Source organism: Vicugna pacos, chromosome 10, assembly GCF_048564905.1.
Source record: "Vicugna pacos chromosome 10, VicPac4, whole genome shotgun sequence".
NCBI classification, from domain to species: Eukaryota; Metazoa; Chordata; class Mammalia; order Artiodactyla; family Camelidae; genus Vicugna; species Vicugna pacos.
In genome coordinates, this window is record NC_132996.1 from 70019307 (window position 1) to 70045910 (window position 26604).

At 54.2% G+C, this 26604-nt stretch overlaps 1 protein-coding gene, 1 long non-coding RNA gene and 1 pseudogene across 2 annotated transcripts; 2 read left to right on the forward strand and 1 right to left on the reverse strand.

Annotated features, from left to right (window-relative positions):
• The first annotated feature begins 377 nt into the window (after positions 1–377).
• RHOD (ras homolog family member D) lies at positions 378–9309 on the forward strand. The gene is made up of 5 exons (XM_072970396.1): positions 378–590; positions 4962–5049; positions 5887–5996; positions 8014–8148; positions 8700–9309. Exons 1-5 carry the CDS (start codon positions 459–461, stop codon positions 8865–8867), a joined length of 633 nt encoding a protein of 210 aa, XP_072826497.1. The 5' UTR covers positions 378–458; the 3' UTR covers positions 8868–9309.
• Positions 9310–9578: 269 nt separating this feature from the next.
• Positions 9579–11946, reverse strand: LOC140698839 (uncharacterized). The gene is made up of 2 exons (XR_012076829.1): positions 10685–11946; positions 9579–10595 (listed from the first exon to the last, which is right to left on the reverse strand). It is a non-coding gene; the product is annotated as an uncharacterized lncRNA (long non-coding RNA).
• Positions 11947–18440: 6494 nt separating this feature from the next.
• On the forward strand, positions 18441–19191 carry LOC102536015 (phosphatidylethanolamine-binding protein 1 pseudogene; annotated as a pseudogene).
• The last annotated feature ends 7413 nt before the right edge of the window (positions 19192–26604 follow it).

A 26604-nucleotide genomic window follows, 5' to 3' on the forward strand; every position in this document is an offset into this window, starting at 1 on the left:
CCCGCCTAGACTGGGCACCAGGGACCCAGCCCCTGTCCCCACCTTGGTAAGCCAAGACTGACGCCCACCTCCCTTCTCCCGGGGAAGGGGGCCAGGCGCCTCCTCCTTCCCTGTCCGCACCGTCCCCGTCCAGCCACCTGACTTCTGCCCCTCAGACCCAGGTGCGCTCCCGAGGTCGAGGCCGAGTCTGCGTGCCCCGTCCAGCGGCCTGAGCGCCCGCACACAGTAGGGGCGCGGGAAACGCTTCTCCCCGGCCGCCTGGGGCGGGAGGCGCAGGGCCCAGCCCGGCGCCACGCCTCGCGCCGCGCGCCGCCCCGAGCCCCGCCGGCCCCTCACCTGGGCCGCCCGCCGCCGCCGCCGCCGCCGCCGCACTTCCTCCCGCCGCCCCGCCCCTTCCACATTCCTGCCCCGTCGGCCCCGCGGTCGGCGCTCCGCGCCCGGCCCTCCGCCGCCCCGCGATGAAGGCGGCCCAGGCGGCGGGCGAGGAGGCGCCGCCCGGCGCGCGGTCGGTCAAGGTGGTCCTGGTGGGCGACGGCGGCTGCGGGAAGACGTCGCTGCTGATGGTCTTCGCCGAGGGCGCCTTCCCCGAGGTGAGTGCCGGCCCCTCCGGGCACAGCGGGGCACGGGTGCATCCTTCCACCCAGGCCGCGCGCCCAGCCTGCCTCCCAGCAGAGCGTGGGGTCCACCGCAGGTCTCCCTCTGCCAGTGAAGGCCTCAATGGTATCCTCTGCAAAGTGGCAAGAATGGCACCTAACTGGGGGAGGTGTCACAGGGAATGACTTAGGTGACGTGGGGACGGGACGTAGCAGGTCCTAAGGGAGCACTTGGTGGCACAGCATGGCTTAGAGGGACTGAGCCTCGGGGGCCAGACCACCTGGCTTCAAATCATGGCTTTGTCACTTATAGCTGTGTGCCCTGGGGCAAGCCCCTTACTCTCTGTGTGCCTGTTTCCTTAACCATGTAATAGGAATAATGATGGTGCCCACCTCCCAGGGTCCCTGTGATGAGTGAGTTCATGCAGGTCAGGGGCTCATCTCTGAGCTGCAACAGGAAGGACTCACTGAAAGGTAGCAAAGGTTTTTCCTTGGGAAACATTTTTCTCACAGCTCTTGCCCCTACAGTGGACATCCCGTGGGCTCTGCCTTGGAGGGCAAGAGCGCAGCAGACTCCTCAGACAGCTGGGTTGGCACTCAGCCTCGAACAAACTCTGGGGCCCTCGGTACCTTGCTTAGCCTCTCTGAGACCCTGTTTTGCTCACATGATCTCATGGGGTGGAGAGACCCAAGGATGGTGGTGAGGAAGAATTAAGGGAAGGCTGAGAGACAACCCCGAGAGGTACTTGGCATGCCCTTGACACCTGGGCATGTGGACTGTCAGCGTGCTCACTGACTTTCCAGGCGGACTCACCAGCCCCAGGACAGGGCCTGGACCCACCCACTTTGCCCCTCTTAGCCCAGTTCTCCTGGGAGTCCATGGGTCTGCTTCCAGCATCTCCTCCCCCTCCTGCCTATGCCAACATCCTCCAAACCCCTGGGGTGTGCAGTGCTGGGGAGTCAATGGGGGAGGCAGGAAAGGCCAGGCCTGGTAAGAGCCTCAGCCTTTCTTTCCACTCTGGCAGCATCAAGCTGACTCTTGCTTTGTGGTTCACAGAGCTGACATCACATCCTTTGGTCACACATTTGTTTTTAGTTGGGAGTAGGGGGATGTTTTTCCAGGCTCCAGATCCTGCCTGTGAGAACCCAACAATTAGGGCACAACATGGGGAGCGCCCCAGAGAGGCTGGTCCAGCTAGGGTCCAGAAGAGGGACTGGGAAGTGTGGTGCCCACCACAAGTGTCCTGGACTCAGAGATATTGATGGTGACACCCATCCCAATTTCAGAGAGGTTACAGTGTGGAAATGGGCATCTTACAGTTGATGAAAAATATGTGTTGAAGGACACTCTGGGTGGCCAGGGGAGGGGAAGACATGCTTGTCACCAGAGGGCTGGACTTGGCCTTCCTAGGCACCTCCCCTGTTTGGGGATCCCGATTCCCTGGTACCTCTCTGCCACCAAGACAAGAGAGGCCTCTTCATTTAAAAGAAACACAAGGTCTGAGAGCTGGAAAGGCTTTCATTTTACAGATGGGAAAACTGAGGCCAGAGAGAAGAGTCTTGTCTCAGGGCACAGAGCCCAGCAGTGGAAGTGCTGGCCTCAAAACCAGGTCTTCCAGCCCCTGCCCAGGACACTGTCTGCAGCCCCCAGTGCTCTGCCTGCCAGACCAGCCTTCTGGCCCTGCTCCTGGACTCCTCCTGACAGTCCTGCAAGCCCAGGGAGCCAGCAGAGAGGAGACCCGGGGTCCCATCTCCCAGGCCCCTCCTGCAGCAAAGAGCAGAAGGAGGCTGGGGTTTGGAGGGGCCTCAGTGAGCCTCATCTTGCTGTGGCCCATCGTCTGGTTCAGGGCAGGGGGAGCACAGTAGAGAGCTCCAGAGCTCCTGGAGCCAGGGGGACTCCAGGAAGGGCACTAACCCCTGCCCAGTCCTGACTGGCACTTGGGGCAACACATATCCCCACAAGACCAGAAGCCTAGGGGCCCCACAGCCAGGGTGGGACAGGGCAGGGAGTACCAGCTGACATTCCAGAACCAGCCAAGTCCTTCCTGGTCCCCACAGGGACTCCCAGGGGTGTGCTTCCCCAGGGGAACCCCTGACTCTCCTCTCTTGAGCTGTGTCCCCTGTCCTGCAATAATCCATCCATCTGTCTGTGACCGCATGAAGGCAGACCCAGGCCTGAGTCATCTCTGTCTTGGTCTAACTTGGGCCCAGCCCTGGCCTTCTGGAAGAGGACAGCTCAGTGGATAACATTAGGCACTTATTGGTCCCCTGGGCAGAGATTGACCTTGCCTGGGGGTTCAAAGAACACGTCAGAAGGTGTAGACAGTCTCCAGGATGACAGTCCAGGGGAGGATTGTGACAGTTCCAAGCTAGAGGAGCAACCCACCCCACAACCAAGGCGTGGGGGGTCTCTTGCCCACTCCTGCTGCCAGGCACTGGAGTTGGTGACCTCAGGAGAGACAGGTGGCCAGGGGCAGAGCCTGGCCTCTGGGGCCTGAGAGACCATCCTTAGCCGTCTTTCCAGAGCGTTACTTTAGGCAAGTCACTTCCCCTCCCTGTATTCCCAGCAGGAAAATTGGGTTACTACTGACTTTCCAAGGTTGCAAGGATCAGAGAAGTGCAGGTAAAGATCCAGGCCCAGCAGATCCCTAGAGAATGTGGGTGATGGTGGCATCTCCATGGGCATTTGTGAAGTCCTGACATGTGTCTCCCAAGAGCTTCCTGGCAGGCTGCCCTGCACCTCACACCAGGAGGGGTCCTGCTGCAGGACCACTCTACTGGTGAGTGGGTGGCCAAGCTGGGAGCTCAGAAGATGTCAGTGTCTCCATAGTGACAGGCTGGGGAGAGGCTGGGGAAGGGCCACCACCTGGAAGTGTAGGTGGCACTGTGTGGACTCTGCCCCTGGCAACCAGCCTTCTAAGCGGCAGGTATTTATGGTTGGCTTCACCTGCCGGCCGGTCTGCTTACCACACAGTGACACTGCCCTGTCACACAGTGACACTCTTACTTAACCAGTGAGGGCACTGGCCCAAGTCATACAGCTGGTGAGTGCCAGAGCTGGGCCTAAGCCAGGCACATCCGATTCCAAAGCCAGTGCTCCCAGCCACTGGGTCACACTGTCCCCCGCCAGGCAAAGGGCCTGAGGGGAGGGGGCAGGGAGGGGCCCTGGGGAGATGTGTGGAGCCCTTGTCTGTTAGAAGAGGAAGTGCCAGGTGACTAGAGGTCAGGCGGGTTGAACCCCTACCCCAGGGCCATCCCTGACTTCTCCATCTTGCCCCACTGCCCACTCTCAGACCTGTTGTTCTCCCCACCCTCCCCTGCAGCTTCCCTAGTGCCCTGGGGGACCCCACTGACCCACCACCAAGGGGCTGCCCCTCCCAGTGACCAGAGCCTGATTCAGAGGGCCTGCGGGCGGGCGGGCTGGGAGTCCTGAGTCATGGGCAGGTGGAGGCCCTGTCCCACCCTGAAAGAGCGGAAGACAGGGCCCCCTGGACTGTGGCCCCACCACCCAGCCCTAAGCAAGAGAGCAAGGCCCAGGTACCCAAGATGTAGCCGGTCCAGCATACCCCTTGGTGTGCTGTGGCCAGGTTTTGAAAACCTCACCTGTTGCTCAGACCCTGTCTGTAAAAGCTCCTCCTCTTCACTCCTGCACTTGTGTAAAAGCCGGCCCTATTTTCATTCGTCCAGCCTTTGTGGAGGGGGGCAGCACCAGCTCAGCGGGCCTCTGGCCTGGGTGACCTCTCTGAGGCCAGATGGGGCAGGTAAGAGAGATAGAAATGGGGCGTTCTGGTTGGATTGTGAGAAGCTGAGAGGCAAAGGAGGGACTCGAAAAAGCTAGAAGCTCCCCAGGGCAGGCAACGAGTCATTATCACTTGTTCCCCCAGGTCCAGAATCAGACCCAGAGAAGGTGCTCATGAGTGAATGAATGAGGGAGCGAACGAACAAACGTAGGTTAATGTCATTCCAGGGGGAGGGGACCGCATGAAGGAAGGCTCAGAAATGGGACAGTCTGGGTGGGCACAAAGATAAAAATAACAGTCCTGGCATGTGTCGAGTGCTCGTTTGTACCAGGCCCTGTGCTGAGCGCTCACTGAATTCTTAGCGCAATGCGCTGCTGAAGGTACTTTAATAGGCTCGCTTTGCAGTCGAGGAGCCCTGGAGGTTCGGTGCCTCGGCCGGGCACACAGCTACCAAGTGGCAGCTCCAGGCCTCAACCCTACCAGCCACCTGCTTCCCAGAAACTACTACACGCTGCTGACTCCCAGAGGGGCAGTGCCGCAGGCATTCCTGGGCTCTGGCCTGGGCCCGGGAACCACCCTCCTTCAGAAGCTGTCCTCATGGCTGCCCCCTTGAACCCTTCTTCCTCAGAGCTATACCCCTACAGTGTTTGAGCGGCTCTCCGTTAATCTGCAAATGAAGGGCAAACCCGTGCACCTCCAAATCTGGGACACAGCAGGTGGGTGAGGGCTGGGGAGGGACGGAGTGGGAGGAGGGGCCCCAGACGCCCTGAGCCAAGCCCCACTCCCTTCCTTCTGAACCAGAAGGCCAACCAGTCTCCAAGGGACAGGTGTCAGCCAGGATTAGAGCCGCCAGGAACCTGAACCCTCCTTACTTCTGCCTCTTGTCTGCTGCTTCCTCAGCCCAGAGCAGCCCACCACATCCAGCAGACAAGAGGGGAACAGACCTCTACTCTCAAGGAGTGGACTGTCTCTGGCCTCTACCTTGGCTTTAGCGTCTATAAGATCTGCCCAACCTTGACACCTGCCCTCCAGCCTCCTGACCTTGCCCACAAGAGGGTTCAGAGTCAAATATACACCAGAACTCAAAGCTAACCTCAGGGAATCCTGGCAACCCCCTTACCTTGGTTGTGCTATGATATCTTCACCTGGGTTCTGCTTGCCTCTCTCCTCACCACCCCGCACCTGACCCCACGACCCAAGCCCAGGGCAAAGCAGGCTTCTGAGTGATGGCCTCAGTTCCTCTGGGGGAGGCCCCTGCCTCAGCCCTCATTCATTCCAGAACAGGGCTCTCTCAGCCAGTGGCCTCATCCAGGCCAGGGCTGACACATCCCACAGGCAGGCCAGGGGAACACTGCCCCAAAGGGAACATTCACGTGGAATGGCCCCCTAAGTGCCAAACCTGTGTTGGACCCTGAGGCACAGAACTAGGCCCTGACCCAGTTCACCCCCACTGCCCCCACCCCTAGGTCCTGGGTGAGGTGACCTCTTTGATTTGGGGAGGTGCTGACAGAGAGCAGGAGTCCAGAGGAAGTGACCACCTCCATTCTACCCAGGGCAAGTCGACTATGACCGTCTACGGCCCCTGTTCTACCCTGACGCCAGCGTCCTGCTCCTCTGCTTTGATGTCACCAACCCATACAGCTTTGACAATGTCTCTAACCGGGTAGGTACTGGGCATAGGGGGGAGGGCTGGGTGGCACAGTCCCCATGTTCCACCCTACCTTTGACCTAACAGACCATCAGAGCCTGGCCAGCCCCAGATGACATCAAGTCCAGTGCCTTTGGCATTTATATGGGGAAACTGAGGCCCGGAGCAGCTTACCCAGAGCCCTACAGGGATTTGGTAGCAGGGTCTGTACTGGGCCTCTGACTCCCAGTTCAGTGCTCCTTGCCTGCCCCATTCTACAGACTCAATGTTGTGGCTCTTCCTGCTGTAACCCTACCTGAAAATGCTGGGTGATCCAGAGGCCCCTTCATCTCCCCAGCCTGGGCCTGCCCAAGATCGCATGAGCTATCAGCTTCCAGCAGCTCTCAGCCTCCATCAGTGTGACTGCTATCTCCCAGCGGCCTCCGAGGTTGTCCCCCAGTTATGTCAGAGGTTACTGAGGCTGCTCACAGGTGTCAGAGATATGGTACCCTGAGTTCCTCTGCTCCTGCTGACATCCTCAGCACAGCCCTGTCCCCACTGCTGCCGGGGCCTTCATGTTCATGTGAACGTCGTGCTCCAGGGTTCCTCAGAGCACAGCCATGACAGCATTAGTAACAGTAACCACAACAATGATGACGGCATTTATTGAGAACTTAGTGTGCCAGGTACAGTTCTGGGCACTTGTATATATATATACTTACCTAACCTAAAAACACTGTGGAGCAGAAAACAGCTATCCCCAAATTGGATGGCTTGCTCCAAGATACACATCTATTAAAGTGGTAACCGTCAGATTTGAACCACAGGTCTGCTCACGCAGTCATTCAGAAGTACTGATGGAGCACATCTACATGCCAGGCACTGTTCTAGGCACCAGGGACCAGGGGAGACAGTGGTGGCCGGGACTGGGTGCTAGCAGAGGGGGTGATGAGAGGTGAGTGGGCACTGAATCTGTTTGGAAGTCCAAACCATCAGGGTTTACAGATAGATTGGACATGGGTGGGAGAGAGATTTTGATCAGAGTAACTGGAAGGTAAACTTGCCATTTCCCAAGTTGAGAAGGAGTAAGCTAGGGGTGGGAGGTGGGAGAAGAAGGCCTTTGGGCATCCCAGTGGAGGGTCAGGTGGGCAGGCAGATGTCTGAGTCTGCAGTTACTGGGAGGGGGCAGGGCTGGGCAGGGCACGCCCCTTTAGGACTGGGGGTAGGGGAGGGGGCTCTCAGCTGGAGACCTGAGGACAATCAGGAGGGTGGGGTCCTGGGGTGAAGCGCAGACCAGGTTTTGGAGGAGGGAGTGATTGCTGGTGTCAGGGCTCAGGTAGGATGAAGGCTAAGGATTCCCTGTTGGGTTCAGCAAGGTGGAGTCAGGGAGGAGACCCTTTCCAAGGGCAGTTTGTGGAGGGGAGGGTCTGCCAAGGACCCCACAGCAGCCCTATTGGCTCCAGAATCCAAACGGTTGATGATAATTTTTCGTGAACTTGAACAGGCATGCGTTCCTGGAGATACAGTCTGGATTCCAGGCTCCTGGTTATGGTCCAGACTGAAATAACCAGGCCCTGGAGCCTCACACTCCAAAGAGCAGCTGACACAGGACGGGGGCACTCCCTCCAACAGGCAAACAGCTGATGCAGCCGTTTTGTGAGCAATTTTCTTTTTAAAGGCTCACATTTCTTTACATATTTTACCCTGTTGGGGAGGCAGTCATGGTACACTTTGCCTTGCAAAGGTAGGATTCTAGAGCAGGTGGGAACAGGGCTCTGGGCCCCACCCCCCCAGGTTCACATCCTGCCACTTCCAGTTATGTGACCAAGGCCAAGTTACAGAGTCTCTCTGAGCCTCAGTTAGTGTATCTGTACAATGGGATTGATGGTGGAACTTGCTTCAGAGAGACTTGGAGGGCAAATGAGTTCATATGTATTAAGTCTGAGAGCCTGGCATAGAGTAGGTCTCCCTAAACGTTGGCTGAGTCTACCCGGGGGCAGCCCATTCTCCCCAAGGCTCACAAACACACCCCCTCACTACCTGCTCCCTGCAGTGGTACCCAGAGGTGAATCACTTCTGCAAGGAGGTGCCCATCATCGTTGTGGGCTGCAAGACTGACCTGCGCAAGGACAAGTCGCTGGTGAAGAAGCTGCGGAAAAATAGATTGGAGCCTGTGACCTACCACAGGGTAGGAAACCCAGCCCGGGGGCAGGGGGTGCCAGGAGAGGGAACTTCTGTGATACAGGATGTGCTGATCTGGCCCAGCCTCTCAGCAGCGCCAGGCATCTAGCACACGCAGGGTGTGGCTCAGGGTAGGGGTTGTTTTGCTTGCATAGGTAATTCCCAGAATTTCTTGACAGTCGTGGTCAAGAACTGCAAGGCTTGGAAATTTCCACCCGAGAAATGGAGAGCAAGTGGGGTGTACATCAAATGGTCCTACCTACCCACTTCACCTGAGGCCCAGGAAGGACCCCCAGCTCTTCAGTCTGCGGGCCCCTCTCTGCTGCATACCTGAGTTAGGCTGGGAAGTTAATTAGTTGGTGTCTTGAGAGGCAGAGGCCGAGAACTGAGGCGGGAAACCCAGTGAAGCCATCTGTGTGACTGGTTAAGCCAGGGGACAGGAGCAGTGGGTACTCCAGACAGTCACACCTAAGATGGCCAAGAGGGCTGTGGGGAGGCTGGACGTGAGGTCCCCAGCGGCCCCCACCTCACAGCAGCCATGTCCACTCTCCCCATTAGGGCCAGGAGATGGCGCGGGCCGTGGGTGCAGTGGCCTACCTCGAGTGCTCGGCTCTGCTGCAGGAAAATATCCACGCCGTCTTCCAGGAGGCTGCCGAGGTGGCCCTTAGCAGCCGCAGTCGCAACTTCTGGAGGCGGATTACTCAGAGCTTTTGTGTGGTGACCTGATGGCTTGGGGCCCTCCCTCCCCAGCAGTACAGGAAGGAGCTGGGCACTGACTTTCTGCCCAGTTGGCCGGGCTGGACCCAGTCCCCAGGCTGTGACCACCAAATCATACCTCAAACAGATAGGCACCACCAAGGCCGGGCCCCCGACCCTGGGGGTAGGATCCCTGGACCGGAGCGGAAACCCCACAAGGCCTGGGGGAGGGGGTTCCCGGGCTCACCAGCCCTGTGGAGGGCTAGTCCTAGAGACCCCGGAACCACTCCCAGCTCCCAGCCCCAACCACACATCCTGGAGCGGCCTGGCGCCACCTCGCGGCTGTTTCCGGGGCTGCACCTTCAGGACTCAGCGGTGCTAGGACCCTCCAGCCAGAACTCACACCCCACTCCGTCCCCCTTCACCCTGCCCATCCTAGTGGTAACTGTAAGACTAAAATGGCATCCCTTGTCGGCTGTGTCATGCTTCTTTATTCAAAATGCCTTTGCACACATGTTCCATGGTGGATAAGAGCCCACCCCAGTGTAACTACCTGGATCCAAAACCAGCTTTATCATTTGAGGACCTTGGGCTAGTTACTTGAACCCTCTGGGCCTCTCATCTGTGAAATGGGACCCATCACAGACGACATCATGGAGCTTTTGGATGAGTAAGGGCGTCATCACCAGACACCTGCAAAGAGCTTTGCAGTGCCTGGCACGCAGTAAATGCTCACAAATGTTCAAGTGTCACTTTATTTATGATAAATACAATACATGGTATTCTATAGATGTAATTATGTAATATGATCCATAAAACTGTATAGTCCAGGTTCACCAGAGAAATAAAACCAGATATGGAGAGAGATATTAAGGAACTGGCTCACATGATTGTGGGCGTGGCAAGTCCAAAACCTGCACAGCAGGCTGGAGGTTCAGGTCGATGTTGCAGTCTTGAGTCTGAATTCTGCAGGGCAGTAGGCTGGAAATTCAGGCAGGGTTTCTTATTGCTAACTTGGGGCAGAATTCCTTCTTTCTTGGGAACCTTAGTCTTTTCTCTTAAGGCCTTCAACTGATTGGATGAGATCCACCCACACAGAACAGCCACTAACACCCACCCACTCTGTTTCATTAGAAAAAACTCCAGGGGAGGGACCACTTCCTGCAGGTGAGGACTCCTGGCTCAGGTTACAGAGCTGAACTGAGGCAGATGAAGTTATGTTAGGGACTTGCTCAGAAAACCCCACTTGGATTAGAGGCTCCACTCCAGGGTTTTAATATAAGCTGCTCAGGGATGGGAAACAACTTTTCCTGGCCTAGATTTCTAGCCTGATTGCTCCTCCCCCAAGCACACCCCATGCCCAGAATGTTCTCCCCTAGTCTCCCCTTCCTGCCCTCCCCCAGCGCAGTGAGCTAAACCCAGCTCAGATGTCTCCTCTGATTTCCCAAAATGTGAGTCCTCAGAACCCTTGATGGTTATTTGGCTATGAAGCTTTTCACACTGACTTCCTGGCTTCCCTGAAGTCATGATTGTTGTTTCCTTTGTCTGTTTGTTCCTAGCCCCTGTCTGGGGATGGGGCTTGGCCTGTTGGTGTCACAGAGATGCAGAGTCTTCCGTCTCTGGAGCCAGTAGCAGATCTGGGTTTGAATCCTAGTCCTGCCGTTTTCCGTAGCTGTGTGATTTTATGAGAGCTATACTCTTTGAGCCTCAGTATTCCATCTGGCAAGTGGAGATGATCATGCCCATCCTAGGGGGTTGCTGTGAGGATGAAATGATAAGATGCTTGTCAGGTGTGTAACACAGTGCCAGGAATGAAGGAGGTGTGCAGCAAACGTGGAATGAATTACCTGGAGTAGAGCAGGGCTGGACAGTGCATCCTCTAGGTGAGGTCAAGATGCTGAACAAGATGTCGGGAGACCTGGGTGCTGGTTCAGGCTCCTTCCCTGAGATAACCAGGGACTCCACCATCTGTTTCTTCAATAGCCTGGTGTCTAAGGAGCTCTCTGATGTGTCCAACACTATGACAAGAACTAGAGCTATGATACAGGGAACTGTAGGTTTTGTATCATCAAAGCCAGGTCTGTTTGCAGTGCCCTGGGATACACACAAAAGAGGGGTCCTGACCTCAGCATGAGGGGGCGGTTGGGAAGCTCCCAGAAGAGAGAAGTCACTTCCTGGGGAAGGGAGACTGCCTGTTGAGTACGGGGCATGAGAAGCGTTATGAGATACACACTACTATATATAAAATACATAAACAAGTTTCTACTGTATAGCCCAGGGAGCTATATTCAATATCTTGTAGTAACCTCTAATGAAATAGAATATGAAATGGAAAACATGTATGTATATGTATAAAATATGATGCTGTGCACCAGAAATTGACACAACATTGTAAATTGACTATACTTCAACTCAAAAAAGGAAAAAAAAAAGCTATGGTGGTGACTTGAGTCTGCTGGGTACTGTATGACGTTTTGCAAGGCAGGGAGGACAAGAGGGCCAGGCCAAGGAGGCTGAGTATTAATGGGAAGGAAAATGGAGTGATGGACTTGGTCCTGAGAGAGTGTCAGTCTTCTCACCTGATGAGCAGGAGGAGTAAATTCTGCCTTGTTGCCTCTTAGCTCTCTGCAGTGTTAAGTATATCAAGAATGAGATAATTATATAAGAAAATAAATAGGTGTGATGGTCAAATTTAAATGTCAACTTGATCAGGCATTTGGTCAAATGCCAATCTAGATGTTGTGAAGGTATTTTTTTGAAGTGGTTACTTCTAAATTGGTAGACTTTGAGTAAAGCAGATGACCTTGCCTAATGTGTGTGGTCCTCATCCAATCAGCTGAAGGCCTTCAACACTGGGGTTTCCTGAAGAAGAGGGTCACGTGGTCTGATGTAGGACTGGAATTCGACTCATGCCCTCACTGCACTGATGCTAGGAGGTCAAGGTCAGGGAACAACTCTCTGTGAGCACAGGGGAAGCAGGCTAGGGGTCAGGGAGGTGGAATGTCAACAGGTGTGCAGAGGCTTGGGGAGGGGACTTCCGGGGCCACCTCACAGAAAGGGAAATGGGCACGCGCCTGGTCTGATGGGGACCCTTGAAGAGGAGGTCCTTGGAGGGGAGCGGTTGAGTCAGGAACACCTCCACCTCCCCACCACCCACCCTGGCCCCACCCTTGACTCTGGGGGAGCTCATTACCCTTTGCCGTGGTCCTGTCTCCCCTTGAATTGCCAGCTCCCTGAGAGCACAGACTGGGTTTGTTGGAACTTCCTGTGCCTCAAGCAGTGCCTCCTGTGTAGGAAGCACTGAAGGAGTATGTGAGGAGTGGATGGACAAGTGCTGTGAACCGGTGTTCCTCATCCTTCTGCCTGGACTCCCTCAAAAGTCTCCCAGTCTCCAGGCTCTCAGCCTCCTTCATCCTTCTCACCATCAGGAATCTTCCGAAGCACGGATTCAGTCATGTCGCCTTGCGCTTTCTGCAGCCCCTCTGCCCAGAGGAGGCCCACTTCTCTAGCTGGGGACAAAGGCTCTCCCACATCTGGCTGCAGCCCACCCTCCCCACCTCATGCCCAGGACAACTAATACCCCAGCCACACCCAGGATGGCCATACCAGCCTTGAAGTCTCTTCTCAAACTGTTTCCCCACCTCGGCCTGCCATTTCTCCCAATCACTGCTTGTTCAAACCCCCCTCCCCTACCCTGCCAGATCCTCCAGGGTCCAGCCCAGACACCGCCTTCTCCGGGAAGCCTGGGGATCTGCCAGCTTCCTCACTCCCACCTCACCACAGGCACCCAAACCTGCCTGCACACCAGAGTGTTTGTCTTTGCGTGGGCCCCTTGGCTAAGGAACTGGGCCTTTGTCGCCATGCTGTGGGAAAGGCCAGGTTGGACTCCTTAAGATAACATGTCTGGTGGCAGGAGCAGGAGACCAGTAGGGCAGCTGCAGACACCCAGACATGAGAAACAAGCCACCACAAGTCAAGGCCGGGTGACTTCTGGGCTGGGAAGCTGTGGCTGCGGTGAGGTGGACTGCGGGAAGGGCGGGGATGCTGAGAGTGAGGGAAGGAGGCGGGCCCCACCCTCGTGCCTGAGAAGACAGCCCCTGAGAGACACCAGGCGAGGCTTTGGGCCCCCAGCCATCCCAGGTGTCACAGGAGGACACGGTGAGTGGCAGCACTTGGAGACGCCCAGCCCGAGGAGCCAGAGTGGTTATTATGGGCTGTCGTTCTCCTCCTCCTCCTCTTCCTCCTCACCCTCCAAGCCCCGCTTTCAATTCCTCACATTTGGCCTGGCTGGGCGGGGCCAGAGTGGGAGCCTGGAGAAGGCGCAGCCCTGAGGCCAGCTGGGGCCAAGAGCCACAAACCACAGTGTCTTCATTTCCCCACACTGCCTCCGCCCAGCCTTGGGGCTGTCTGCCGGGAAGGCAAGGGGCAGGGGTGGAGACCCCAAGTCATCTCCCCCAGGACAGGCCACTCCCTGGCATCCTCAGGCAGGGAGGGTGGGGCGCACTCTGTGAGTCATGAAGCTTTCCTCTCCCCTCTGCCTGGACGGCACCCTGGGCCCCACATCTGGCTGTGGGGAGGGGACGGTGGCTGGCGAAGCACACACTTCAGGCCACCCTCTTTGCTCTCTCCTGCCTTTTGCTCTTGGGGCCCTTCCTTTGGAGGATGAGAACTCTTGGCTCCCATGAAGTCATCCCAAAGCCACTAGCTAGGGAACAAACAAAGCCTGAAACCAGGCTGAGGGGCAGAGAGATCTAGAACAGCAGAGGGGCTGCATTGCAGGGCTTAACCTCCATGCTAAATGCTCCTGATTGACAGATTAGGTTGTGGAAAGCAGGGGATTTTCCTAGGTTCAAATCCTGATTCTGCAGTTTACCAGCCCTATGACCTTGGAGGAGTCACTAGGGCTCTCTTTCCATCAGTTTCCTCATCTGTAAAATGGCGTAAGAGTAGGACCTACCTCCTGGAGTGTTAGACTAAATAAGCTAATGCAACTAGTGCTTATTCACTCACTCAGTGTTAACTACTAACTAGAGTTATTAACTATGAAGTGAGGGTTATTATTTGCTATGTAACATTGTTGCAGGGGCTGCACAGCAGAGGCAAGAATGGAAGTGTTGGATGGATGTAGGTCCCCTCTTCCCAATCTGGATCCTCAGAAATAAGGAGCACAGACACTCCTTGTGACAAGGATGGGCAGCCTCAGAGGAGAACAGACCTAGAGGACAAGGCAGATGGCTCTCTGCAAGGTAGGCTGGAGCCTCTGAGGGGAGCTGGGGGGATGGGTTGGAGTTGCCTCCAGGGCTTAGGTTTGCTGAGGAGACACCAAGCCTCGTTCAGGGCTGAGTGCAGGGTAGACAATCCATGTGTTAGATTAGGAAATTTGCATCTGTTGTCTACCATCTGTGGGCTCTGTTCTAGCCACTGCACACCAAGCAGCGGGATGGAGGAGGGAGCAGGATATGGTCCTCGCCTTCCAAGCCTCCATCCTCCATCCTCTGCAAGAGCTCCGATGTGGACTAAGGGGACAGTCCAAAGTTCACTAAGCAGCCTGCTCCTGCCATAGAGAGAAACCGGAAAGGAGCTGGGGATTCCAGGATGGGGGTGGGGGCAGGTGGGGAATTCGGAGAGAGGTGTCAATGAACAAAAGACACACAGAGCTTACCCCTCTCACCCACGCATCTGCAGCAGAGGTGCTCTAGGTCTCCTGCTCCTGTCTGCCCTCCAGAGAAGCATCACAGAATCCTGCTGGCCAGGCACTGTAGGTTACGTTCTGCACATCCTACCCCATTCAGTCCTCAGAATCCCTACACTTTATAGCCAAGGAAACAGTTTCAGAAGCTAACGAGTGGGACCAAAAGCAGTGAGCTGCAGAGCTAGGCACTTGGACAGGGGAAAGAACAGGACCGGTCTCTCAAGCCCCAGTTTCTGACCTCCTCTGGTGCTGGCCAGGCGGCTGGACCTCAACCAGCAGAGGGCAGCAGGGCCCAAGGAGAGGAGGCTTTCCGCAGCACAGTCGGGTTGGCACGCACCACATGGCAGGCCAGGCTGGAGATCCACCTCATCACTCCTGCCTGGAGCACGACCTGGGGACACACCACTCCCACCAGCCACCACCCACTGAGTTGGGCCCACCTCCAACATTTTACTGAAGGAAAAATAGGCTCAGAAAAATAGGCCAAGTGACTTGACTATTAGGCCAGTCTGAGCAGACCTAGAATGAAAATGACGCTGTCTGTCATGGTCCTAGGGTCAGAATCTAGGGTTCGATTCCCGATCCTGCGCTTCCACGTCCTAAGATTACAGTCAAGTGTGGGGGCTGGAGTGAGATGAAATGGCTCTGCAGAGCGTTTCCCACGGGGCCGGCCGTGTAACCCAGCCTCATTTAATTTGCTCTGTGCAACACCTGGGGAGGCAGATTGGGACTGAGGGTTCTCGGTCCTTGCCCTCCTTTCCTCCGACCCTACCCTAGAATTTGTAACATAGTTCAGGAGATGATCAAAATACTTAAGAATGGCAAGGAATCCCAAGGGAGTGCTGCCAGCCAGTAACTTGCTGTGGGCCAGTAACTGGGGGCACACCCTGCCCCTTTTAGCCAAAACTATCCTGGCAAGCTGACAGGAAGAGGGGGCAAGGAAAGGAGGGCATCTGGAGAACCACCCACAAGGGGGGCCCAGAGCCTGGGTCGGGGGCGGGAGGGCGCTGGGAAAAGTCAGCGGAGTTGCGACCTCTCCTCCCAGTGCCCCCACCAGCTGAAGGCACTGAGTCACGTGACAAACGTTGCCTCTACTGCACCAGGAGGTGACAGCCCTCAGGGCCTTCTCTGTCCCAAACCTGCCACCTTCGACACCCTGGGCTCTCCAGCTCTTCTCACTCCCCACCCCCACTCCTCCCTCTCAAAAATACAAAACAAAACAAAAACAGGCCTGATAGAGCGCTTTGTCCTTATCGGTCCCTCAGCACTGCCAGGATCCCTTCCCCTGCCCACATTCCAGCCCCACCCCCGGGCCGAGGACAACCCTGACCACAGGGTGTAGGGACAGATGAAAATACCCCAGCACTCCAGTGGTGGCCTCCGGTCTCACGTTTGCCACTCTTTTGGCCTGCTTCCTGGCACCTCTTCCCGCATGGCCTCTGCTGTTTGCTGTAGCTGTGGCATTTGTTTTGGTTGCCTGTTCATGAATTCAGTAATTTAAAAAACAATTTTTTTTGCAGGGGGAGGCAATTAGGTTTTTTTTTTTTAGTGGAGGTACCAGGGAATCCATCCCAGGGTCTCATGCATGCTAAGCATGTGCTGTACCACTGAGCTATACCCTCTCCTGTCATACAATTTTGAATTCTGCTTTTTCCATTGAGCATTTTAGCCTAAGTGATTCCTGTATTCCAAAAAACTTGTGCATGTCATTACATTTTTAAAATAATTTCAGATTTAAACAAGAATTACAAAAATAGTACATAGAGTCCCTATATACTTTTCACCTGGCTTCTCCTAATGTTAACATTCATTTATCAAAACTAGGAAATTAACTTTAATGCTATTAATTAAACTCCAGACTTTATTCAAGTTTCAGCAGTTTTTTCATGAATTTTCTTTTTCTGTTACAAGATCCAATCCGGGATGCCATGGGCATTTAGGTGAATATCACTCTCAGCAGCTGCATATTATCTTATCTAGTAAATATTCTAAAGTTTTTACAAACCTTCTGGCTGTTGTACATTTATTTGCATTGTTTCTAGTTTTTCTGCAATTCAGAAAGCTTATTCAAAACAACAAATGCTATTTAAACAGTAGCCCTGCTGATCAGCAGCATCCATTAATAACTCAGAGACCCCGGATCACTCCCCACACACCCGTGTGTGCCAATGAGGAAACAGAGGTTAGGAGACCCACCCAAGATGACACGTTGCTAGCAGGACACAGGCTCAGTCTTCCTGCTCCTAAATCCTGACTGGAGTGACTGTCCTCAAATTGTCCCATCCCATCCAAACGCTAGCAGAGGCTTTTATTCAGAATTGTGGAAGGGAGTCCAGTTATCAGCAAACTAGAGAGAATGGTTTTAGAGAAGGAAAAACTCCTGGAGTTTTCCATGACACTCTTGGTTTCAGAGGTGGTGATTCATTGTCAGATAGAGACTGGGCAAACATGGCTAACTCAGTGGTTGGTGCCTGGCTTCCTCTTCTGTTCATTGGTGATAACACCATTTACGTGCGATGTGCCTCCCTCACAGGTTAGAAGGGGTCATGTATGGGAGGACTTAACATAAGACCCTAGCAGATGGGAGCCAAGTGGGTGTTCTAGGGAGGCCTCTCTGTCATTGGTGATCACAGCCCAAGAGCCAGCCCAGAGGACAGTTCCATAGAGCTTACAGTAGCTACTGAAGGGCCTTTGGGACTGGGGGGTGTCATTCCTCATCTCTGTTCACTCCAGCCATGCAGGACTGTTTGGGGCTCACATCAAGCACCCCCTTTGGTGGGGCCATTCTCTGCCAGCTCCTTAGTGCTCCCAACACCTCTAACAAGCACCTAAGGGTGCTCTTAACAGAGACGTGGGAAGTGCAAGGCTTCCTGTGATTCAGACCCTGGAAGTCCATGATCTTTACTGCTGTACCACACTTACCCCCTTCCCCGCCCCCACAGCATTCCTGGGGCCCTGGGGCCCACTGAGTGCCCCTCTCAACCTCTTAGCTCCCATGGCCAGGCCAAGTGCTCCCATACCCAACAGAGAAATGGAGGAGGTGGTTGGGGCCAGGGAAGCAGATGTACTACGGAAGAAAAAGAGAGAGGGAAGGAAGGAGAAAGAGAAGGGAGGGAGGGAGAGGAGAGAAAATTAAGTTTTGGAAATAATTTGATTTTTATATTGAACATGAATCAATGCACGTTACCTCTATGATCTTCCTTCCCAAAACCCATTACACCCATCTAATCATGAGAAAAACATCAGACAATGGGGGAGGGGTTAGCTCAGTGGTAGAGTGCATGCTTAGTATGTACAAGATCCTGGGTTCAATCCCCTGTACCTCCATTAAAAAATAAACAAATAAACCTACTTCTCCCTTCCCAAAAAGTTAAAAAAATAAAAATTAAAAGAAAAACATCAGACAACCCCAGTTGACAGATATTCTTTTATCTACCTGACAACTCCTCCTCCAAACCGTCAAGGTCATCAAAACCAAGGAAAATCTGAGAAACTGTAGCACAGAGGAACCTAAGAAGATATAACAACCAAGTGTGTAGTGTTCTGGGTGGGACCCTGAGACAGAAAAGAACATTAAGTAAAAACTAAGAAAAGCAGCTGATAACTAATGTGTTAATATTGGTTCATTACTTGTAACAAAGGTACCAGACAAATCTAAGGTGCTAATAGGGAAAGCTGGGTGCAGGGGTATGTGAAATTCTCTGTACTGTCTTCACATTTTTTTTTAAATTTTTTGGTGGGGAGGTAATTAGGTTTATTTATTTATTCTTAGGGGAGGTACTGGGGATTGAGCCCAGGACCTCATGCATGCTAAGCATGTGCTCTACCACTGATCTATATATCCCCCCCTCTTCACACTTTCTTTTAAAATCTAAAACTTATAAAATAAAAAGATTATTTAAAAATTAATCTGGCTGCTGGTTTGCTCCTGCCCTGCCCTCCCTTGGCTTTCCCTGCTGTCCGCCCTGCTCGGCCCCACAGTGTCAGTGGATCTCAGCAAGTGGTCCAGGACCTTGAGCCTGCAGGAAGTGGATGAGCGGCCCCAGCACCCGCTGCTGGTCAAATACGGCGGGACGGACGGAGGTCGATGAGCTGGGCAAAGTGCTGACACCCACCCAGGTTAAGAACCGGCCCACCAGCATTGCATGGGATGGCCTTGATCCAGATAAACTCTACACCTTGGTCTTGACAGACCTGGATGCCCCCAGCAGGAAGGACCCCAAATACAGGGAGTGGCACCATCTCCTGGTGGTCAGCATGAAGGGCAACGACATCAGCAGTGGCACAGTCTTCTCTGATTATGTGGGCTCTGGGCCTCCCAAGGGCACAGGTCTTCACCGCTACGTCTGGCTGGTTTACGAGCAGAACAGGCCACTGGAGTGTGACGAGCCCATCCTCAGCAACCGGTCTGGAGACCACCGCGGCAAATTCAAGGTGGCGTCTTTCTGCAAAAAGTACGAGCTCGGGGCCTCGGTGGCCAGCACGTGTTACCAGGCGAAATGCGACAACTATGTGCCCAAACTCTATGAGCAGCAGTCTGGGAAGCAGAGGAGGGCTGGGAGATGGGAACCGTCCCCAGAGCTGCCAAGCAGGGTTTCAAGTGTAGGTTTCTCCCCTTCCCTGTTCCCGAGCTCTGAACAGTCAGATCTAGGCTTAGAGTGACTTTTCCTTCCACCCGTCTTCTGTAATTCTAGAGGGCCACACACTCTGATTTATGTTTAGATCAAATCTGAACTCCATTTGGGGGGATATTTTCGTTCTATGATGGGCTCATCAAAATGTTAATATAAGAGTAGCAACACAGAATTTAAAGAAAAAAATTCTGGTAGAAAGACCAGGTCTACAGCAATAGAGTAAGAGCATCAGAGAATCTTCAAGGGAGGTTGAAAGAAGATTTGTGGTAGCCGGAGCCCAGGATCGTGCGTGGTGGCATCTTCTGGCATGTTTTCACAGCCCTGTCTCTCACCAAGACAACCGGGGCTGGCATGTTCACTAACCCGCGATGTGGTACATCTCAGGCTGGTTACTTGGTGTCAGTGTCCTGCGCTGGCTGCTTTAAAGAGCAGTACTGGAAAAAGCAATAGAGCTTTCTTTGCTGTTGGAGCCCGGCCACCTAGAGCTGCAAGACTGGGTGAGAGGTTTATCAGAAATCCGACAGTCTATGCCTGTTAAATTGATCGTTCTTCTTTGGTGTAAGAAAAGCCAGCTTGGAGTTGCTGAATGTTGTGTTAACTCTGCTATTTGCTTATAGCTGAATAAAAATAAAAACATTGTGTGGATGAAAAAAAATTAATCCAACTAGTCACCTGGAGAAATCTGCCAGTTGGTTGGATGTCCTATGATCTGTGCCAGGGTGGGACCCCATATCCTCAGCTGAGAGCCTCTACAGACCCTAATCTGCAGGGCCTGAGTCCCCTCTGGTACCTAAATGGCAAAATGGCTCAGGGCAGGTCCCAGAGACTTAGTGACATCCCCTCTGGGTCTCCCTCAGTGCAGACAATATTCATTAAATGCACGTGGGCCATCTAAGGCTTGAACTGGTCCACCTCCAGGCTAGACAGATAAGGTGAGTGCAATTCACACCTACTTGTGAAATTTGAGTTTGGAACTGGAGCAGAGACCCAAGTGAACCAGTGAGACCTCCTGAGGTTTAAACAAACAGAGGCTGGCTGCTGACAATAGAGATGTAAACAGCCCCTGATGGGTTTGCTCACATGTTCTCGCTCTCAGTCCGTCTGCCAGAGCCCAAGTTCCCTTAGCCCAGGAATCCAGGGAAGTCAGTTAACATCAGTCAATTACCCAAACACAGTTTCAAATCACATCTAAGCACTTTGTCCTAATGAGCTCAATTCGGAGCCCCAGAGCACAGTCCTGCCCCCTGGGCTGACAACCTGAGTGACCCTGTTTCTGAGGGCTCAGGACACCAGCCCACCCCTTCCAGGGTCTCCAGGCTTTGGCATAGCTGCTCCCAGGGCCTCTCCTAGCTCACCAGCCCCTCTTCCCACCCCCTGGCCAGCCTCGTCAGCAGAAAGGATTATGCAGGTATTAAAAGCCTGTCAGGGTGGGGCAGAGGGAGGACTAGCGAGGCCAGGGAACCTGCTGGGGCACAAGGCACAGCTGTTCACTGGCCAGAAGGAGCCCCGATCCCCTGCACTCACCCAGTCCGAGCCTCCTTGTGCCTCTGGCCAAAACTGTATCTAGTTCAGCCTCACAGGGCAGTGGTTTGTGGTCACCTGTACCTGTACCTGAGGCTGGGCCCAGAATGGGGGATAGTGGTAGAAGTGAGGAAAAATTTTCAGGCTAAGCCAGGCTAGAGAAACCCTGGATAATTTTTGCAGCTGCGAGGACCACAGGTGGGATGGGCCTGCAGACCCGCCTAGATGGAAATACTCAAGCATGCATTCAGGTTGAAAGCTAGTCGGGGCCAGGACAGAGACCCTTCACCTAAGGGCAAAGGCCCAATTTGTTCCCCTACCTCAGCCTGCTTCCCCCCACGGCTGCTCCATCAGCTCCTGCCAAGTACACACCTGACACCCAGGACGTCAAGATCACCCAGAGCTGTGGAGCAAGACCCAAGCCAGATCTCTCTTTTGGAGGGAACCCTGCCCCCATAGCCATGAATCCCACTTTTTACAAGAGGCTTCTGCTCCAGTCTCATAAACTGCTCCAGCCCTGCAGACAAGCCTCCTTGCACGCCCCACCTTCCTCTCCTCCCTGAAAGCAGCTTCCCTGAGCTGCAGGGGGGTTGCTGCTAGGACCCAAGGGAAACTGGGGGCAGTGTGTGCTTGGGTACAGGGCAGCTTCCTCACAGCGGGGCCACCCTCTGCTGCCTGCCCCTTGGCTGTAGCCCCTGCAAACCTTCAGTCCATCCGTGCACCATCGCTGCAGGGGTTAAAGAAAAGAAAGGCACCTTAGCCCCCGGCTGGGCTCTCACTCTCTCCCTCACTAGGAAACAGAACTTCAAGTCAACAAACTTGCCTCGTGCCTACCTTGGAGAATCTGAAGATGAAGCTAAGCTTGCACCGTGCAGTTCAAAGTGTCTCCAGCACAGCACCCCGTGAGAATCAGCTTGTTCTATCTGTGTATCGTCTCAGGACCCTAAGACCCACCACGTCACCCCAGGCTCAGCTAAGCTGCGGAGGCTCAGGGCTTCCTCCCAGGAATTGGTGTCCTCAGACTTGTTACAAGACTGTGAGCGCCCAGGCCTCAGCTGGGTCCCCTGAGAGCACACTGCTGCCTGCCGGTTGCCTGAAACTCGATGTCCTCATGCACAACATTGATCAAAGAGGACAGTGGACTTCTGGGTGGTGGGGCATGGGAGCATTTTCCAGTTGATAACTGTAGCCCACGTGTGTTAACTGCAACCTGCTGAAACTCTCAAGGAGAGAGGAGGGGGCCTGGGGGGTGGGCAGGTGTGACTGTTGGGCCTGGAGGGTGCCAGGTACCTGTAGCCTGGGCTCTGGGTGGATGGGAGCCGGCAAGCAGGGAGGGAGGGGTGGTGAGGATCTGGGAGGCTGGACCTGCTTTTCCAAAGAAGGATTCCAAACACGCTGCTTTTCCTACTTTCCAGGTCCTCCTCCACTCCCAGGCTGCTGTCACACCCTGCCTGGCAGCTGTCACCTCCCTCTGCCATTTCTTGTGGCCTTTTTGATCTCCTCCACTGCACTGTGGTTCTGTTTGAGAGAAAGAGCAGAGGCTTCCTCACCCTTTGCAAACCTAATGCTTGCCGGTGCCTGACAGAGACTCCCACGTTGGGTTCCTCAGCCGTGTCACGTGACTCATCCCATCCCCTAGCCTGCAGCGGTGCCTGGCACCCCAGGGAAACGTCTGCCTCACCATGTCCCTGCACTCCTGACCACCCATTCCTGCCCATCCTTCAAGTTCACCTTCTTGAGGGAGGGCCTCTGCAGCCACCTGAGCAGCCACCTGCCCTCCAAGAACTTCATTTTATGTCACTTGTCATTTAACACACACAGCCATCTGTGTGTTAACAGAGCAGGAACAAGACCTCACTTGTATGTTTAAATAATCCTTCTGGGGAGGTTGGGAGCCCAGGGCTGGGAATCATGCTATCTGGGTTCAAATCCTAGTCCTGCCTATTCAAGCCACATGACCTTGGGTTCTAAGACCCTGAACTCCTAGCACTCTTCCCTCAGTCTCTGAAGTGGGGTAATCATTATACCTCCTCACAGAGAGTGTAGGATTAGTGTGAAAAGCTGGCACAAGGTTGGGCCTCCAGTAAAAGTAAGTGGTTCAAAGGGTGTCTCTGGAAGCTGGTGGAGAACCAGCTGGTGGCAGCGGGGCCCCCTGGGAGCAGAGGTTCCAATGAGATGCTGCTGCCCTCGGGCCTCCTCTCACTTTCTTATCGCCTCTCCCTTAGAACGCAGAAGGCTGCCTCCGGCTGGGCTGGCACCTCTTGAGGTGAAACCTTGGCACAGGAGGTTTTCATTCCAGATGGCCTTCCTTTGCCACATCTGCAAATTTGAACTCAAAACCCATCATGCCCACAAAGCCTTAGTGAAGGATGTAGCTCAAGTCTGAAGACATTTTCTTTCTGGAACTGACTGCTCTCTTCTGGTGCCCAGCGTTCCTGTCTTAGTTCTCTCAAAGAATCCATAGGACTTTCTCTCCCCTGCCTTCTGCAGCCCTGGACGTGGTGCCCTGCCCATGGCCCCTCGGCAGTCCCTACCCCGTGGCTCTGCCCGAGGGTGGCTAACTCTGACACAGGCAGTCAAAGGGCCAGGGAGCCCATGGCCTGTGGAGGCAGCCCTCCACCAATGACAGATGGCAGCTGGTGGATAAATGACACTTTGAGGACTCTGCTACACTGTCTCCCCCAGACCCCAGCCAAGCTGAGCTCAGTGGCCCACCACTTTCCTGACCATGTCCCCTCCGCTGGCCTTCCCTCCCCTCCTTGTCTAGTTCCCTGTTCCCTGGGCTGTGCTCCCCAGGACCACTTCCCAGACTACTTACACTTGAATCTTTGTCTCAGGGTTTGCTTCACGATGAACTCAAACTAAGACACACTCACTTGTTACATGGAGACCAGGGCCTGTGTTCATCTTTCCATCCTCAGAACTCGGTATACAGCCTCTGGCACTTAGGAGACTAAGGAGGTGAACCAAACTGCAGTTCTGAATTCTTCTGCAAACTGCACATCTGCAGAGGAATCTGACAGCCTGGAACTAACAGGATTGAATTCTCAGATTGTCAGAGTTCTTGGTTGCAAACAACAGAAACTGACTCCAGCTAAGCAGAGGGGAATTTAAGGAAAGCACGTCTGTGTGTAGTGGTGGAGATGGTGGCAGAGGTGGCTCCCAGAATTGATGGGGGTGGGAGGACCAGGTTTGGGTTGGTGGGAAGCTAAGAAGCTCTGTGGCCCCACTGCCAGTGGCTTAGTAGGAACCGGCTGCCAGGTAGGAATGATCCCCTCACTTCCTAAGGTCTCCTGCTTAGGTGTCAGCATCCTGCAAGAAAGGGTCTGCTGGGTCACACCTACATCACAAAACACCTCCAGCTGCACCAGGTGAGGAGAGGAGGGGCTGGCCCCTTCAGCTTCCACAGAGGGAAGATGCCAGTACTCTCCCTCAGGACCACCGGGGTGGGGGATCTCCAAGAAAGACACCGGGTACCTATAGGAACCACCCTTTGAATAGAGTTGGATGGGGACCACCAGTGCAATGTTCATTCACTTTCCTTTTTCCTTTGCCCTTTTTCCAGGGCAAAGCTTAGACTATGTGAGTTCCAACACCTCCTCCCTCCATGCCCTCCGCCAAGCACTGGTCTTTCTCTGAGGCATTTTGACTCCTCTCCCCGTTCCTCGGTCACTGTCTCACTCCAGTCTCTGACTGTCCACCCTGCACATTACCATCTCCTACCCCCGGCATCAGGTCTCCAGTAACGGCCCGCCAGGCGCCTAGTACAGTGCCAAAGCTGCTTTTCACAGCTCTTGCCTTGAACATACACTACACTTCTCTCTGGAAACTTCTGTGGCAGTCAGTGACTAACCCATTCCTATCCTGGGCCAAAGTCACCACCAGCTCCTTCTCCCCAGGCCCCCTCCTCTAACTCCACCTCCCACTGGCTGGGTCTGCCTGGCAAAGTGACTCAACATCCCCTTCCTCCCATCCTTTCACCCCATTTGAGTTACTTTTGATAGCTGACAGTTACTTTACAGAGTCCACCTCTTTCCTGGCAAGCCCTCTAGTTTGCTGTATCCTAGCGGCTGCTCACACTATCCTCACAAGCATTTAGTGGGGGAGAAAAAATGACTATTTTCAAAGTATCATTCCCGACACAGTGGAGGGAACACGGACTTTCAGGTGGCTTCCTCCTCTCAAGGGAGAATAAGACATTCTAGGGATTTTTAACCGCAAGAGGGCACACGGTAAATGTCAGACCAAATTGGGTGGGCTCTGTGGGAACTGGGGACGGGGGCAGCAGGGAAGGCCTTGTGCACTGGGGGTTTGGAGGCAGAGGAGGGCACAGGGAGCGGAGGGGAGGGTCATGTAGGAGACCTCATCCCTCACAGAAGAATCCAGGAGACGCTCCAGCAGTGAAGTTGCTGGCCAGGTGGTGCCGGAGAGTCAGGGTGGAGACTCCTGTTTATCTGTCAGCTGGGGCCACAGTGCCCTGCTTTGGACTCCAAGCTCACCTTTCTGTGTGGAGCACCTGCCTGGGTCCCCGTTGACCTCTGGCATGACCAGTGGTCATAGGAAGGGGGCTTCCTACTGTCACTGGTTCTGTTTCTCCCTTCGAGGAAGTTAAGGGCAATAAGATACGGCTTCTGGCAGAGAGAAAGGGGTTGGAATTCAAAGCCTGCTTCAGTGACACTGCTTTCCCCACGCCCAAGCTTCTATTCCAAGTGTGAACTCCCTCAGCCTCTCACCCCCGTGCCCCTGAGATGACCTCCCTCCCAACCTCTCTCTGGTTTCCGAGGCAGGCATGTTGTCCTCCAGCCAGAGCTAATCCCGGGGCCAGAGCTGTCTCCCACCCCCTGGGCTGTTCCACACTGAGCATCTCCTGCTTTAACCCTTATTCCTTATTTCCGGGTTCCATTTTCAAGCCCTTTCTGTCTCCTGACACGTTCTTGAGGACTACACGCAAGCTTGTTTCCTTCCTTCTGCTCTTCCCTTCACCGCCGTATTCCTTGAAAGAAGAGTGTACGCTCCCCATCTCTTCTTGTTCTCTGTTGACAGCATTCCGCCCCCACTCCCAACTGCACCGACCCTGCTGTCAAAGGTCAGTGATGTCACAGTGGTTCCCCATCCAGGGGCCATCTTCCAGCTTCATCTCGCATCTCAACCCCTCCCTCCTGCTTGACACTCTCCTCCACACTGCTTTCATTCTTGGTGTCCTACCTCTTTGAGCTTCTCTTCCTCTGTAGGCCACTTCCTACATCCATTCATTCTTCAAGCAGTAACTGAGCACCTACAATGGGTCAGGCATGAGCCTTCCTGATGGGGCTCCATCCCTGGGATTCTGGCTTCCTTCTACACTTTCCATGGGCCATTCTTGTTCCTCCCCTGGTTGTAACCTGATACTGCTGATTCTCGGATCTCCAACTTAGGTGCAGACTGCTCACCACTGCTGTCCTTACAGAGTCTCTCAGCCTCAAGAGTGCCAATGTGACCCCATCCTTTTGGCCCAGCTCCCTGCTTGCCTGGATTTCCCACCTCAGAGTGCTAGCCCAAAACATAAGTTTGACCTTGTCATTCCCCTGCTTCCACAACCACCATGGGTTGCCCCTGCCCTGGGAGTACACGCTCAGCTCACGGCAGGCTCTGTGACCCATCTCGCCACTCTGTGATTTCATCTCACATGGCTTTGCCTCAGCCACTCTGGCCTGCTGCCTTCTGAGTACCTCAATGTCCCTTCCCACCCAGGGCCTTTGCTAAAGTTGTCCCTCTCCCTGGAACATTCCCTTTTATCATACAATCTCAACTCCAATGTCACCTCCTCAGAGAAGCATTCCTATTTCCTTCATAGACTTTAATAAATAATTTGCTGTGGTTCTGCCAACTAACTGTAACTTTTATTTCACAAACTTGGTTTTTAAAATTTTTTCTTTTTCTT